Source organism: Epinephelus moara, chromosome 4 (assembly GCF_006386435.1).
Source record: "Epinephelus moara isolate mb chromosome 4, YSFRI_EMoa_1.0, whole genome shotgun sequence".
Classification (NCBI taxonomy): domain Eukaryota; kingdom Metazoa; phylum Chordata; class Actinopteri; order Perciformes; family Serranidae; genus Epinephelus; species Epinephelus moara.
This window is the reverse complement of record NC_065509.1, coordinates 38043894-38060563: the sequence shown is the minus strand read 5'-3', so window position 1 is coordinate 38060563 and position 16670 is coordinate 38043894. Positions and strand designations below refer to the sequence as shown.

The 16670-nt window shown below is 41.8% G+C and overlaps 1 protein-coding gene across 1 annotated transcript in view; it reads right to left on the bottom strand.

Annotated features, from left to right (window-relative positions):
• The window catches only part of spata5 (spermatogenesis associated 5), a 156382-nt gene extending 139811 nt beyond the window's left edge, over nucleotides 1–16571 (bottom strand). The window contains exons 1-10 of the mRNA XM_050041823.1: nucleotides 15953–16571; nucleotides 13984–14108; nucleotides 13594–13751; nucleotides 12627–12685; nucleotides 11828–12487; nucleotides 11615–11744; nucleotides 10240–10296; nucleotides 9782–9905; nucleotides 6669–6770; nucleotides 6290–6443 (exon numbers count right to left, since the gene is read on the bottom strand). Of these exons, the coding sequence (XP_049897780.1) occupies nucleotides 6290–6443; nucleotides 6669–6770; nucleotides 9782–9905; nucleotides 10240–10296; nucleotides 11615–11744; nucleotides 11828–12487; nucleotides 12627–12685; nucleotides 13594–13751; nucleotides 13984–14108; nucleotides 15953–16127 (1744 nt within the window). The 5' untranslated portion in view covers nucleotides 16128–16571. The remainder of the gene's footprint in view (nucleotides 1–6289; nucleotides 6444–6668; nucleotides 6771–9781; nucleotides 9906–10239; nucleotides 10297–11614; nucleotides 11745–11827; nucleotides 12488–12626; nucleotides 12686–13593; nucleotides 13752–13983; nucleotides 14109–15952) is intronic.
• Nucleotides 16572–16670: the final 99 nt, after the last annotated feature.

Sequence of the window (16670 nt, the reverse complement as noted above, 5' to 3'; positions counted from 1 at the left end):
GTCAACCTGCGAGAAACCATGATGAAAGCCATGTCCACTTCAGACACAGTAACTGAGACAGATGAAGTTCTGAGTCAGTGAGTCTGATAGAAGCTGAATAGAGACTGACAAAGATATGCAGTTTAATTGTGTGTATGAGTAGTTAACTTGTAAAATCTTGACAGTTATTGTTTCAAAAGTTGGACAGATAAAAAATACAGAAATAGCAATAGTCAAACTCCAAATCTCTCTACAGTACAGCTGAATAGGCAGCAGAGTGCTGGTAGAATTCAGATGACTTTATCTGAGTGCATGCAGCTGAGCTTGGCTGTTTACCTCCCCGGTAATATAACATTTGTCCACTAGAGGTCGTAATTTAAGGTTACTACAGTTCAGCTATAGTGGATCTGACATCTCCTGCTGCAGCAAAGAGCAGTGAAGCAATGATGGAATCTAATTATGCACTTTGACATATTTTTACCGCTACTTAACTTTGTCATTCTGTTGCAACCATTAACCTTCATCAAAAATGATCAGACCACCAAAATAGTTTTAAAAAATAAGTAACTTTTCTGTTACACAAATCTTGTCAAATACTGGAGAGAATTGACACTTCGGGAGTCTAAAAACTGGAAAAATTAAAGCGCCACTATGAAGGACTTGGTGGCATCTGCCGGTGAGGTTGCAGAACTGAAACGTCTCCTGTGTGCCAAGCATGAAGGAGAACTACAGTGGCCATCACTAAAATGTGAAAACACAAATAACCTTGCTTCTTACTTGTGACATAACATACAGCGTGACATCTTTGGGCTCCTAAAATACAATCTAATGAAACAATCTTCGGTTGAACTTCTCACAACTTAAAGAAATGCAACCTATGAGTTGCAAGGAAAATCAAAAAGATCAAGAAACAGTCATCTATAGATGCAAACAGCATCTGTACTAAGCGCTTTCATCTTTGCACCATTACACTTTTTTTGTTAAGAGATTTTGGGTAATTCATATTATTTGATATTTTTAATGTCATGTCAAAAAGGCAAGCTACATATTGAAGGAATAACCCAAATGCATGAGTAGAAGAGTTCAGAGACTTTAGAATCTATGAGATTCTTTCGGAGGCTTGTGGTGGACTGTACCAATATCTTGCTATGGCCACACCAGTCTGTAAAAATAATGGGCATAGCTACCGTGACGTCACCTATTGGTTTGTGGACTCCCATCTTGAAGCCTTGAGTTTGGCATTTCGGCAATCGCCATCTTGGTTTTTTGGAGTCAGAAGTGACCTTATGCTGCATTCAAATGGAATTGTATTTACCGTGTTCACGAGAAGAGTCAATATGAACGCCCCCTTCTTATGGTATCCACAACCTCGTTAGTGAACTCTGAGATCTCAGAAAATTTCTACTTCTTTGTGCACTCAACTTCCCATGTCGTAAATATGAGCTCACGAGTTCCATTTGAATGCAGCAATATTTTGGCGAGAGGCTAGTGCCGTGGAGGAGCAAGGAGTGGAACTGACTGAGAGCCGAGGATACTATTGGTATACAGCCTGTCACTCAAAGAGGCTCGCCCTTTATTATGTATAACTTTAAGCCTTGATAAAATGTAAACCAGCAAGTAATATAAAAATTCATCCCCCGTACAGTTGTCACGAAGGGAAAAAAAATCCTATAGGAGACCAAAACTGCTTACTCCTGCTGTCAGGTTGGGCATTTAACATGGGAGTTTATGGGGAGTGACTGGCTTTGGGAGCCACCCTCATGTGGCCATTAAAGGAACTGCAGTTTTTGCATTTTTCAGCGCCAGAGGTTGCCACTTGGTCCACACATACACAGGAATTTTTTTAGACATATTTTTTCCTATGGCCTTTCAAACTGCGTTTTAGGTCACTGAGAACGGACCTTTTATAAAACGCCTTCTAGGGTGAAGATTTTCAGAAACTACGTATTTATTTTTGACATGTAGATGGTGCAAACTGAGTTTCTCTTCTTTGTTTGAGATTTTCTTTAAACGCTTGTGTGGAAGAGATTTTTTTTGAGATAGAAGGAGCAAAAAGGCCCATTTTCAGAACTTCTGATATGTGTGGACAAATGTTGTTTTTATTTTTCATTTGGCACCCATCTGTGAGTCTTTACGGGAACAAATAGACATTTGATTAAAGGACAATGACCTCTGACCTTATTTTGGATTTTATCTTATCCGATTTTGTAGTTTCACAGCAAACACACATGAATGTATTTTGACAGAAAACAGTACACGCACACATGGTCATGCCTTAATACTGAGACCCACTCCTGCTTTTTCTCTCCAGGTTTAAAAATCCTACCTTTCATTAAAGGATCACAGCATTCAACCTGGATTCCCTCGGTCAGTGCACATGATGTAAAGCGCAGATTTTCTTAATAATTTGTGTGCTCAGTGGAGGCTTAAAGGGGATTTGAGGTGACCCCGATGAAACAGACTTTAATAGGTCTGGTATGAGTGTGCATTACATTACATTCGAAACTGGCCGATCCATGATCAACTGTAATTACGTGCTGATTATATAACACATCTGTCGTCAAGAAGTTGTTTCTGGGGCTCGGTACAACTCTGAGTGGACAAACAAAAACTTCCCGCATGACATCAAGATTTCCATCCATTCTTACGCACACGCAAACATGCTCACAAAGAAAAAAAATAACGCACACACAGAAACCCGAGCCACTTGGCCTTGCCATCCTTCCCTCTGCCTTTCTCCAGAGATGAAGAATTAGTTTAAAGACTCTCTGATCTATAAGCAGGTTGGTATTGTACTGAAGGCAGGATGTTAAACCCCCACCACAACGTGCTTCTTGTGTGTGCGTGCATCTAAAATCGAAACCATAAGTGTGTATGTGTGCATGCTTCTCTGCAGCTGTGCAAGGCGGGGATCTTGTGCGTGACCCGAGTGTGTTGCAGCCGTCGCAGTGTCGCCCCCCCATTTTTATTTTGCAGGAAGCAATGCGTCGGAGCGTACGTTCCCCCAGCAGCTCATTGTTACCTGCAGCAGCAGAAGGAAACAACTGCAGTTCCTACTTGATGTGTTTTTGTGCCTCTTTGTTCCTTTCAATGAAAGCAAAGAAGGAAAAAACAGATATCAACTTGTAGGTACGTGTGTGTCTGCGTATGTGTGTGTGTGTGTGTGTGTGTGTGTGTGTGTTGTGGGGCTTTATGTGTCTGTTTATGTCAATTGAAACAATGTGTGGCAGTATGGGGGCTTAGTGAGGGTGCATCCTTACCCATACCACACACAAAAACACACACACACACACATACACACATAGGCAGTTAGGATCACACTGTCAAACCTAAATTTACAGCTTTTAATTTTTGTTCTATACCTAGCAGTGCGCCAACAATGGATCAAATGATTTAGTGTCCGTGAAAGGGGTCTCTTGAAGTTTTACAATCATCACCTGACTCTGCAGTTCTATGAAGCACATTAGGGTCTTATCTCATTCTTTTGGTTTTACTAACTTTAATGTTTTGGCTCACTCTCAAAAGGTCAGGTCTAAAAACACACTATATACAAGTTGTCCAACACCAAACTGCAGACAGAAAAAGTTAGCAACTAGCTAGGTATCACATGGACGCAAGCACATGATGTCAACAGTCCAAATTCCAGTTTTCCAAATCCATTTTCATTCATTTCTGTAACCGCTTATCCTGTTGGTGGTCGTGGGGGGGGCTGGAGCCTATCCCAGCTGGCATTGGGCGAGACGCGGTATACATTCTGTACAGGTCACCAGACTATCAGAGGGCTGACACATAGAGACAGACAACCATTCACACTCACATTCACACCTACGGGTAATTTTGAGTCACCAATTAACCTGCATGTCTTTGGATCTTTGTGGGGGGAAGCCGGCGTGTCTGGAGAAAACCAACGCTGACATGAGAAGAACATGCAAACTCCATACCACCGTGCCGCCACCCAGAAAAATAACACGTTAAAACAGTTAACGCTGATTATTTACATTCCGTGGTGCCCTTTGACCCGGTGCATCACTGAAGGCCACAGTGGCTATGTCACATGATGGAGGCAGACGAGATAATGCTGCTTGGCTCCGTGAACAGAACATTTACATTAAAAAAAATAAAAATAAAAAAAAACAACAGATGAAACTGTTGAGCATCGTTCTCTGCAATTTCTGCAGTAAGGAATTTTCGTACTATTTGAGTATTTCAAGCCTGAAATATCACAAACACAAAGAATTTAGCAGCAAACCCAGAGGTCTGAGCTAGCATAGCCCCTGATGCTAACGCTAGCAGCCAGCCTCGTCAAGCCGCACTCGACCAGGTGTTCAGACGCCAACTGAGTAAGTCTACCTGTGACTGACTAACTTACTCCCTGCAAAATGGATTGCATAGGGCTGCAAACCAGTTTGGGTGGTAGAGGACAAGGGGAGAATTACGTCCAAAATCCAACAGCTTTACGACACATCTGCCAAAACAGCAAAATTTGAAAGATATGATTAATTTAGATTAATTAATCACAGAGCATGTAATTAATTAGACTAATTTTTTAAATCGCTTGACAGCCCTTAAATGAACGCCAAAGGCTATGGTAAGTACAGCTAAGGTAGTTGGTTGAATAGCAAAGACTCATTCATTATCTGTAACTGCTTATCCTCATGGGGGTCGTGGGCAGTACATCTTGGACAGGTCGCCAGACTGACAAAGACAGACAACCATTCGCACTCACATTCACACCTATAAACAATTTAAGGTCACCAACTTACTTAACCTGCGTGTCTTTTCAACTGTGTGAGGAACCTGGAGAAACCCACACAGGGATAAATCTGCAAACTCGACACCAAACCCGCCAAAACAGGTCAATCTCAGACTGCCTACTAATTTGCTGGATATATATTTATCATTTTATATTTCGATTTATAAAACCAACTTCAAGGGAACCTTAGACGGCATTACATGTGGATTTCAGGAGATTTGACACCCAACTCTGAAGCCTTTATAGCTGTATTTATATTCTGTTTCACCTCAGTTTGTATTTTATTAGCACTTTATTTCCAGATTGAATGAGCCGACAGAAAGAAGCAAAGCATTAAAGCATTAAATGCATTCTGAATCTGTTAGTTCTGCTGCGGCGTACTTGTGAGGGCCTGTGTTTGTTTAGTGATTTGGGTTTGGAGACTTTGGGGGAAGCGAGCAGAGTCGAACGGGGTTGGGGAGGTTGTTGTCTCCCTCCGGGGCGCGAGGAGGTTTCTCAGAAAACACTGCCAGTCACGTCTGGCCCTTTGCGGACAGTAAATCACGCTCTTCGCCGGAGTGCTTCCGCACAGCAGCCCTCAGCTCCCTCCTCAGCTGGAAATGCAATATGCCACGTACCCCAGGCACTGAGACCACCCAGGAGGCATATGGGGTCACACACACAGAAAAACAAATGTGCATGTGCTCGTACAATCCCACACACCCCCACAATCAAGCACATTCAGATACACACATACTGTATATAAGCCAGTATGCATGTCCTCAGGATGTGAGGTGGATTGGTTTGTGGCATCGGGGGTGAGGGGGCAAAGGAATTTCACAACAAGTGGTGGTTTCAGTGGTTTCTCTCACTGGGATCTGAATACCACAGAAGCTCACAACTTCCTCTTTGGCAAATATCAAAGGATGGTTGACCCTCTGTGTTCAAAGAGGCTCCAGCAGTGTCAGACACTCCAAGAAAACATCTCAAAAATCTGTTAAAAACTAATTTAGGAAGGAATAAGTCACCAGGAGTTGTGGTTTTGGGCAAAGCAGAGGTGGAGTCAAATGTACCTAAAGCTCAATAACAAACTGTTGTTCGTATGCTATTTGTTCGTTGGTTGGGTGCCTGAGCCCACGAGGCAAACCAAACTGCTAAAAGATGGTGAGCATATTTTGGCCAGCTGGCATGTGCGACTTTGTTTTGGTTTCCCAAATTATATTGGTTTCAGGAAGAGGAAATCAATGCAAGGAACAGCACAACTGCTTTGACAGTAAGTGTGGATGTTCTTGGTTTCAGTGGCAGTTTTATGATATGGATTTATAACGTTGTCACAATCTATAGCTGCATTTCTGGGAACAATATTTAGCTGCCTTCTGGGACATTTTGTACATCATGTGGCTAAGAGGAGAGGGAGGAAAAAAAACACTGCAGACCACATTCAGACTGTCAGGAGCACATGGCTGCCAAACCATTCTGGATGCCATCAGGTGGCTACAAGTAGGGAACATGTTTTGTTTTTTTTTAAATTCCAAAGCATTTCGCTCTCTACGTGACTGTAGGACAGTGTTCACTTGCCTGCTTCTTTGCAAACAGCTGCGAGGTCTGCTCCCACGTATCCATGAGCGGCGTCGGCCAGCTGCGTCACCTCCTCGGTGTTGGCGCTGCACGGTACGTGACTCAGCTGCTTCTGCAAAATATCTGCACGCTCCGCAGCACCAGGAACTCCCACCTGGCGTCATGAAATCAAAAAATAAAAAGTGCAGAACAGAAAGTTTCATTTACACTCAAAGTAATTGTGCTAGAGCCCTAGAAGGAACCTTGAGGAACCCCAACCCATAAATGGATGGAGTACTACAATGATTGATTGATTTTTAATGATCCTACACACAGCAATTATCCACATAGCACATAACTATTTAACAACCTGCTTCCACTACAGTGTGGCAGTACGCACCTCCAGCTCCTTGTCAAAGCGTCCTGGTCGACGCAGGGCGGGGTCGAGGGCATGGGGCCGGTTTGTGGCTCCCAGGACCAACAGCTGACCTGAGTGACCCTCCTGGAAGGGGGAGGAAAAACAGCAGAGATCAGTCTTGACCTAGTAATCATGGTTTAATGTCATGTCATGATATTTTCCTTGAACCAAAGTCAGTATTTAGTGGATTACCTTGTGAGGCCTCAAAATGACTTTGAAAAGACATTTAGCCAAATAATGTTTTTGTCCAAATATGGTTTTAAAAAAATCAAAACGGTGACGACTAAAATATGTCGCCTCACAGCAAAGGGGGTTATTGGTTCGAACCCGGGGTGAGGGAGCCCTTCTGTGTGCAGTTTGCATGTTCTCCCTGTGTCAGCGTGGGTTTCCTCCAGGTGCTCCAGCTTCCTCCCACAGTCCAAAGACATGCAGGTTAATTGGTGACTCTAAATTGTCCGTAGGTGTGAATGTGAGTGTGAATGGTTGTCTGTCTCTATGTGTCAGCCCTGTGATAGTCTGGCGACCTGTCCAGGGTGTACCCCGACTCTCACCCAATGTCAGCTGGGACTCCAGCCCCCGGTAACCCCTAACAGGATAAGCAGTTACGGAAAATGCATTAATTAATCAATGACTGAATGAATGCTACATTGTGAACGACAATTCCGTGTTGACATCTGCAGGACGAGAGCTAGTTAATGTTAGCTGTTAGCAGCTAGTGGACGGAACTATCGGCTGACAGAGGTTGAACTGATTTACTGATTTTGAGGTTTTGACAGCAATACAAAACAGATATTAGAAAGGAAATATGATATATCATATATAGTAAAAAGACTTTTAAAGCACTTAAAAAAGATGTTTTTCACGTGAAGGACGGTTATATTCAAGGTCGTTTCATAAATGTGTATGATTAAATTTGCGCTCCTTCAAAGAACGACTTTAAAACAGTTCATTTATTTTTTATAATAAAGATTTCTCTGTTTCCCTGGCACAAAAGGGGGAATAAATAACAAAAAAAAACATCAGTGTCAGCCATCGGCCATATTGTAATTCTAAACATCCGTATCAGCCTAAAATTTCACAGTCAGTGCATCCCTAAAAATAACAGATGGAGGACAAGGAATGGTACATTTCAAAGTATCACTGCCAAATCTGTCAAGTTGGTGAAGACATGCACCCAGAATTACATGCAAATTGTTGCTTTGAGTTATCAATATCAACTTTCTGGGAGCTAAGTAAAACAGCCCTGTGTTTGACTTCATGACCACGCATTTGTGACTCTTCTGTGGTTTTAATAAGCAAAACCTCAGAGAATATTTGACCCTGTCTGATGCAAAACTTGTGTCTCTCCTGTCTTTCTCAGGGTGGTCTGCCTGCAAGATGAGAATACTTTTTTCCCCCACCTTTCAATACCACCAGGATAATTGAAACACAAATAAATTACAGTGCAGGCAAGAATGCTGAGGAGCAGAACTGCTTTCTCCACATTCCACAAACCAATCAGCGCTGATGACCTCGGATCATCTGGACTGGAAAACAGGCAGGAGCGGGGAGCCGGCAGGGCGTAGGTGTATCTGTGTTATATCACCGATCCAAATGAAGGCTCGTTTCTGCCTGGGCTCATGGAGATGTACTTTACTGATAAAGTTATGCCAAATTGGCAGGTCATGGCAACCTTAGGTGATTTGTTTCCCAGGCTCCCGTTGGGCGTGTGTGTGGGGGGGAAATCATCTTTTTTCTCATCAGGCACTCACAGAGCGCTCAGAGGACAAACAACGCCCCAGAGACACAACCCACAGTGTCTGAAGGGCGTCCAGCATGCAGAGATGGTTTCTGCATGACAATCTGCATTTGCAATGAGGACATTTCCTGACAGAGCCACGTTCTGCTGCAGAGAGCCATATTCTGAAGTCATGTGTGTGCTGAACACGCGCTGATCAATGTAAAGCAGGCCTTAGAGATACTGATGGTTGATAGAATAAAGAGAAGACTGTCCATTTCATGCTGCAAGCTCTGGCCAAGCAATAAAAAGGACACACAGAGAGAAGCAGCCATTATCACCCGGTGTATAACTGACCAGAGTAGATACAATCATCTGAATAATCAACAGTGGTTTTCAAACTTTTCAGAACACCTCAGAAAAATTTGGCTCTCAAGTACCACCACTATAGGAGGCCGAGCAAAGCACCCCAGACGTCCCTCTCCACAGCAACACTTTCCAGCTCCTCCTGGGGGACCTCAAGGCGTTCCCAGGCCAGATGAGATATGTAATCCCTCCAGCGTGTTCTGGATCTGCCCCGGGCACTCCTACCAGTAGGACACCTCTAATGGGAGGCACCTTTAATGGTTGATCAGATGCTCAACCTCAACTGATCCCCTTTCGACACAAAAGAGCAGCGGCTCTACTGCGAGCTCCCTCCGGATGTCCGAGCTCCTCACCCTATCTCTAAGGCTGAGCCCAGACACCCTTCTCAGGAAACCTATTTCGGCCACTTCTATCCGCGACCTCATTCTTTTGGTCATTACTTGGAGCTCATGACCATAGATGACAGTTTCCAGTGTTTGTAAAACCATTAACTGGACCCCCGTTCACTATCTTGCCATCACAGTTTAGCTCATCATAACTAAACATGGACGTATGCGTACGCTACATTCATGTATGTGATAACACAACAGCAAAAATGGCAAAAACATTTTCAGCAGTTCTGGTGTCCCAAATGTGAATATTGATTCTGCACAGTGATATGATTGGCGGGTGTAGTTCAGTAAAAAGAGAATAGTTCCTACATGAAACTGCTCACAACAAGGTCTGTGGATTATCATGAGTTACAGGGTCATGATTTCTGGAAAGAGACATTGCTGTTGAGCACTTAGAGCCTCAAAAGAGTGCCATCTAGTTCCATTATACTCAAGAGAAGGCACTTATTTCTGTGGCCGATATCTTCAGCACTCTGCAACCCTGCAATCTTGTTTGATAAATAGCACTAACAGTAAGAGGAAAAATATGTATTTTTGATTTTGGGGTGAACTGTCCCATTACCCTAAGACTCATCACCTGTTAGGACGCATTATGGTTGAAGGATAAGGAGGAAACTCACTGAACCAATTCCATCCATCAGAGTCAGGAGAGAAGCAACGACTCGCTTCTCCACCTCATTCTGCGCTCCCTCTCGCTTTGGACACAAAGCATCCAGCTCATCGATAAAGATTATCGCAGGTTGTCTGTAAATCAAGAGAAAATGTTACACACTAACACTAGACATGATGTTTACAAAATTTTAGATTTTAAGCAGCGGAAAAAATGTAAGTAGTTCTGTTTTATTAAATGTTTTTGATGTTTGATTTTAGATGGTACGCACATTAATCTTTTTCTTATGATTGCTTTTATAAATTACATGTATTACAAATGACACAAAATACAAAATAAACACAAGACAGGGGCCAACAAAAAGAAAACACTTAGTGTTTTGCATATACAGAAAACACTAAGATAGTGGCGATGATGGTAATTTAAGGGCACGGTCAGCTACATTAACTACAGTTTACTGAAGTATACCTCTGAGATGCTTCTGTAAATATCTGCCTCAGCCTCGCTTCTGTTTCACCATAGAATCTGCAAAGACACAAAAAATCATACGTCATGAATGAAGAAGAAGATGAAACAGTATGAAAATAGCATTATAACAGTATTGCTGAAATGTGCTGAAAAGGTACCGATGCACACACTGAAATAATTTCATTAAATTTTCAATTTCAGGTGTGCTAATGAAAACTACAAATAAGCACCACTATGCATTTTTTGTTTGTATAAATATTAAAATAATGACATTGCCAATACCTTACGTAAGCATATGACACCATATGAAATGTGTGAAACCTGAGAAATCAGCTTGATTTCTTTTAGACACATGGGAAGGAGGCAGTGAGCAACACAAGAAGAAATGACCCAAAAAACTAGCAAGAAATTAGTAAAAAGACAAAAATAAAACAAAAAAATAATTTTAAAAAAGAAAATAAGAAAAGTTAAAAACAAACTAACAAGGAAATGACCTGGAAAGAGTGCTTGAATATTATAATAATTCTATAACCTAATTATAAAATGTAAAAATATTACAAATACTAAAAAAATAGATTTAGAATATTAAAAAAAAACAAAAATAAAAAAAAACTATGATAATAATAATAATAATAATAATAATAATGGTAATAATAATAATAATAATAATAATAATAATAATATAATTTTTCCCCTGCTTTTAAAAATATTTTTCGACATTCATTTTTTTTCTATTTGCAATTTGTGGGACATTTCTAACAAAGTTGCTCACTGCCTTTTTCCCCATGTTTCTGAAAGCAATCGCACCAGTTTGCTCAAAGGTTCAAAGGTTTAAATACTTGTGAAGGTGTCAGAAAGCAGCACAAAAAAAGTGTTGTCGCTCTAAGTTTCAAAGGGTTAACATAAAGACAGCCTGTCTTTAAAATGCTCGCTGCAGTGTGTGTGTGTCACTGTGGATGAGGACAAGGGACCAGTAGCATCACTGGGTTTGCCTGCTGCACGCCCACTCTGTAAACAAGGGAACAGCAAAACAAACCCACGCTGCACGCTGCGCCTGCATCTGGGAGACTTCTGTTAACTCTAGCTGACACTGAACAATATTTACTGTGAGCTTTTCAAAGCACGGTATCAAACACAGTCTTAACGATAGTTCAAATTTGAAACAGCACTACTAACCGTCTGAAAATTCCCTGTGGTGTACCATAAAACCAATAAGCATTTTATCCCTTCTCATTAAGTAAATTAAACTGCTACGATTTAATTATGACTTCAGATCACGTGCAGAGTTATAATTCTGTTGTCCACACATAATAAAATCCTCCTTATATATTACACTGGGACAGGAGAGTGATGTTTGTGAGCAATATGACCGTACTTGCTCATGATCTCTGGGCCGTTGATCACCGTCATGTGAGCTCCAACCTCACTGGCTATAGCTCGTCCAATCATAGTTTTTCCTGTGCCGGGGGGACCGTACAGTAGCACTCCTCGGGGAGGTGGAATACCTGCACAGAAAACAGCTTGCAGTTAGAGTTAGTTTTAGAGTCTAATGTATGCACGTGGAACAACACTGTGCTGTCTGACGCACCATAGCTGGAGAACAACTCGGGGTGTTTCAGAGGAAGCTCAATGGTTTCTCTGATGACATCCAACTGGCTGCTGAGCCCGCCAATCATGCTGTATGTGACCTTTGACCTTGCAGCTTCTGCATCTGGATCCTGCTGCCCTGTTCTGCCTCTGAAACTGACTTTAGTGGAGCAGGAAAGGCAGTAGAAGGTGTCAGTACTAAGAGCACCACCAGGGGGAGCTGTGGGGATTTTCTCTGCCTGCTCTGAGCTCAGAGAGCCCTCCATACTGACGGCATCCTCCGCTGACCCTGCAGGAGGATTCTGGGAGCTGCAGGATGGGGTGCAAGGAGCAGAGGGTGAGGAGAGAGAAGGGAGGAGGGTTGGTCGGCGTGGGGTGCTGGCTGCAGGCCCCAGCGTGTCTCCAGGCGTGCTTGGTGCCCCGTCAGCGCTGTTGTCATCCACAGTGAGCAAACTGAGCTGCAGGGACAGGTCGGCTGACGTGGAGTCCAGCACGGAGTTCATCACGGAGGACTCCTCCGGGTCAGGGCCAAGTCCTGAGGGAGGTGGCGGTCTGTGGAGGGTGACGCCATCCTCCCCTCTTATGGTCTCGACCCGGAGACTGCACGAGCGGCCAAAGTAGGTCAGGGAGATGGTATTTCCTGGCAAAATGATGTTCCCAACTGGCACAAGACAGACAAACCAGAAGAGTTATTCCAGTCTGGACTCAAACTGAACAAGAACAGCAATTTAAAAACAGGACACAGTTTTCTGCTTTTCCCAAATGGGGTAAATGTGTATGGATGATGGAAACTGACTTACCCAGAGACCTCAGGAAGAAGTTCTTGAACTCATCCGTCTCCAGTGTATCATCTTTTGACCTGAATTAAAGTTAAATGAGTGTGAGAATTAACCAGAATGAAACATAATAAAATCTTTTTACAAGAGCAGCTTCACAGAAGTTACAAAACATTAAAATTTGAAGAAGATAATCAAAGTTCGCCGAACATATCACATTATAATATGTCATAACGTAATATAAAAACAGATTTGTGTAGAAATGATAATTACAAATAGATGCATTCAGGCGAGCTGAATCAGTGACATCTTTTAAATCACTTCTTAAAACTTATCTGTTCAAATAAGCCTTTTATTAACTTATTTATTTTGTTTATTTAATATATGTCTTATCTTGTGTTGTCACTGGTTATTGTATTCTTTTATTTTTGTATTATTTTAATTGTTTGAGTTTATATATCTAAGTGCAATCTACAGCTGCTTCAGTGATGATATTCTATCTTTTTTTTTTATATTGTTCTTTGTATTTCTTGAAGTTGCCTCATTTTATTTGATTTAATTCCACATTGTCTTTGTAACTTTGTTTTGAAAAACGCCCTATAAATAAAGTTTATCTATTTATTCATAATTTATAATGTGGATAAATAAAATCTACACAATTGATAGTTTGGCATTTGAACTGCAGTTGCAAACACACACCAGCAGATGGCAGTCCTTACCTGAGAAATAACATGAAGGTGTGCTATACTCTAAAGGCTTTGTCAGAGGTATAACATTACTGCTCATACTCCTGTACATTATTACAATGACTTTATCACATATGATTCAATCAGCTATTTAAAATATCAGCTGCAGATGTTCATGACCAACATTTAAGCAGAAAAGTTGTTTTTCATTTTGCTAATAGTGCAGTTTTATGACATTCCTATGCAAAGTGTCACAGTGATATATGTGACATAAGCATATTTAATGAGAGCCAGATGTACTTTACCTGTTGGAGAGAACCACCTCCTCAGCCTGAAGCACAGGACCTGTCAGCGGGTGCAGCGTCACCTCGTCCCCTGACTTCACTCTGAGGTTGTTCTGAGCACATTTCTGAAGACCGACTTTTCCACCTGGAAAGGAGGCAACAGGCCAACCTAAACACACCTGGAAGACAGAGGACATAAATAGACAAATGATTATTAAAAAAGTGTCAGAGCTGAAAAATTATCAGAGGAAGGAAGGTGGAATCCTGAAAACACAAACCATCCATCAACTAAAGGTTTAAGGACTGGAACAAAGAGCAACATTACGTATTCAACATGTCAGTGGAGTTTTACAATACAACTGTTTGAAATGATCTGGCATAGAAACTGATGAAGAGACGAGAAGATAGCACCTCTTGTTGTCCTGAGGGACTCGTCAGTAGGACTGGTCTCCCGATGCAAATGCTGGCTGACTTCATTGAATTGAGGCTCAGCTGGACTAAAGTCGATCGGCAGCTTTTGGGTGTTTTGTCGTCAGCTGGGAGGAAAATTAGGAAAAATATCACGTGAAATAAAAGTAAAGAAGCATTTGCTGTAACTGTTCTCAGGTATCAAAAGGTGTAAGTATTTATTCTGAAGAACGCTACTGTTAACTTATCACTTTGTGAACATGTTAAAATGATTTTAACGTAGCTCGTCCAGATCGTACTTAGTCTAACTACTTCATACACTCCTGTGTAGGTGATACTATAGCAGTGTACCGTTTTTTTTTTCTTTTCAAAAATTAAAATGTCTGAAAACACACTTTAAAATAAATTGCAAGAACTTATCCTTGTGAAAATAGAGTTTCCTTCCTCACTAACATGTAAAGCAAATACAGGGGAAGACTGCAGTATTAGGCTAAAACAGTCCTCTGTAGTAGGGGCCCCTGCTCCGTCTCTCTTTCAGCTAAGGGGCCCTTGGACTGAAAAATGTTGGAGTATGGTTTTGCATGCTGTGATCATTCCTCCTGTCTATACTGGCCATGAAGAGATCCCTTCCTAATGTGCTTCAGCGTAATAAGTGATGGGGGACAAAATCCACACAGTCCTCTTTCAGTGCAAAATTCAAAAGTGCAGCTGAAGTTTATTTGAGGCTTCAGCCGTCTGAATTAGACAAATCAAGCTGATATCTTCCAAACTTAGTCTTCTTGGTATAAAATGTCCTCTTTGTGTTTCTTCTGACAGAGTTTCTTGCATATATAAAATAACACAAAGAGGGACTTTCATCTTAAAAACACTGTAACTTTGAAAAGATGTCCACATATACACTGCTCAAAAAAATTAAGAGGAACACTTAAATCACACATCAGATCTTGATGAACAAATTATTCAAGTTGAAAATCTTTACTGATGTACACTGTATAATTTGTTAATAACAAAATGATGGACCAATGGAGGACCTGCCAATTCTGCTGTTCTCTGGCGAATGATGGAGCTGCACGGTGCTGGGCTGTGAGCACAGGTCCCACTAGAGGACATGGGGCCCTCATGCCACCCTCATGGAGTCTGTTTCTGACAGTGTGGTCAGAAACATGCACACCAGTAGCCTGCTGGAGGTCATTTTGTAGGGCTCTGGCAGTGCTCCTCCTGTTCCTCCTCACACAAAGGAGCAGCACTGGTCCTGCTGCTGGGTTGATGCCCTTCTACGGCCCTGTCCAGCTCTCCTCGTGTAACGGCCGGTCTCCTGGTATCTCCTCCAGCTCTTGAGATTGTGCTGGGCGACACAGCAAACCTTCTTTTGATGTGCCATCCTGGAGGAGCTGGACTACCTGTGCAACCTGATTGGGCTGCAGGTACCGCCTCATGCTACCAGTAGTGACAAGGACACTAGCAGAGGACCAAACTAGAGAAGAATCAGTCATGAAGGAGAAGGAGAGAGAAAATGTTGTCTTGCTTTTGCCTCTCCATTGCACCTCTTGTCACTTTCATTTGCACCAAAGCAGCTTGTGCTTCCTAAATGGACAGATTGATATCTCTGAAGTTTACCTGACTTGGTGTTAGACTGTGATGACTAAGTGTTCCCTTCATCTTTTTGAGCAGTGTAGATGAATACCCTCAAATATTCTCAAAGCTGAGAGCCACTTCCACCTCAGTCCGTTTTTAAATCCAATGCGAGTACAGAGATAAAACTGTAAATCATGAGCCTCTTCAGTTGCCCACAGACGGCATGAGTTGTACAGTTAGAGCAGCATCTCAGCGTCCAGCAGCATCACTGAGTTCAACAGGGACCAAAGCGGATCCTCCATCTTCACACTGCAGACTGCTTCATTTGCGGAACGTATTCACACACTAACACTGTCAAAGCATGTTAAACGTTTAGGTTCATGCAGATAAGTCTCACCTTTCTCAATGAAATCGATGACAGTGAATGAGTTGCTGTTCAGACTTCTGCAGCTTCCTCCTTCGTGGCCAGATGTTTGCAGGTTAGAGGAGTCACTGGAGCCCTCTTTTAATAAAACTGAACTATCCCCTTCACTCCCTTTTTTGGATTTGCTTTTATTTTTCTTTGAAGACATTTTAATAGCGAAAATCTCCCCCACGTGAAACGTGCAAACATGTGTAAACACGGAGCGGTGTTGTAAACTTCCTGGTTTAACTTTAGCCCCGCCTCCTTTTACCGTAAAGCCTCGAAAAGCTCTGAATTTAATTTTACAGCAGGTGATATTCTTTTTGTATTGTTTGCATTGTAAACATTTGATGACAAAAATATGACTAACAATTGAGAAAACTTTGGTTTTAACTGAGAAAATTTACTATGAGAGCCTGGAACTAATTTGGCCTCGGAAATAAGTTGTGCAAAATTTCATAGAAAAATCCGACAATTTAGGGTTTCTTTGTTACCAGCAAGTAAAAACCACATATCTTAAAATGTTTAAAGGAATATAAAACATTACTCAGGTGTAGTCCAAAATTCGGCATACATATTATACGCCAAGGGGTGTTTTTAACAGTGTTAAACGCTTACTTTTGATTTATTGTTAGCTTCTTTACGCCAGATGCCACCTTGAAGACAGCGCGTTAACAAGCTACAGCAACGTCATAAATTCATTGTCAAAGTT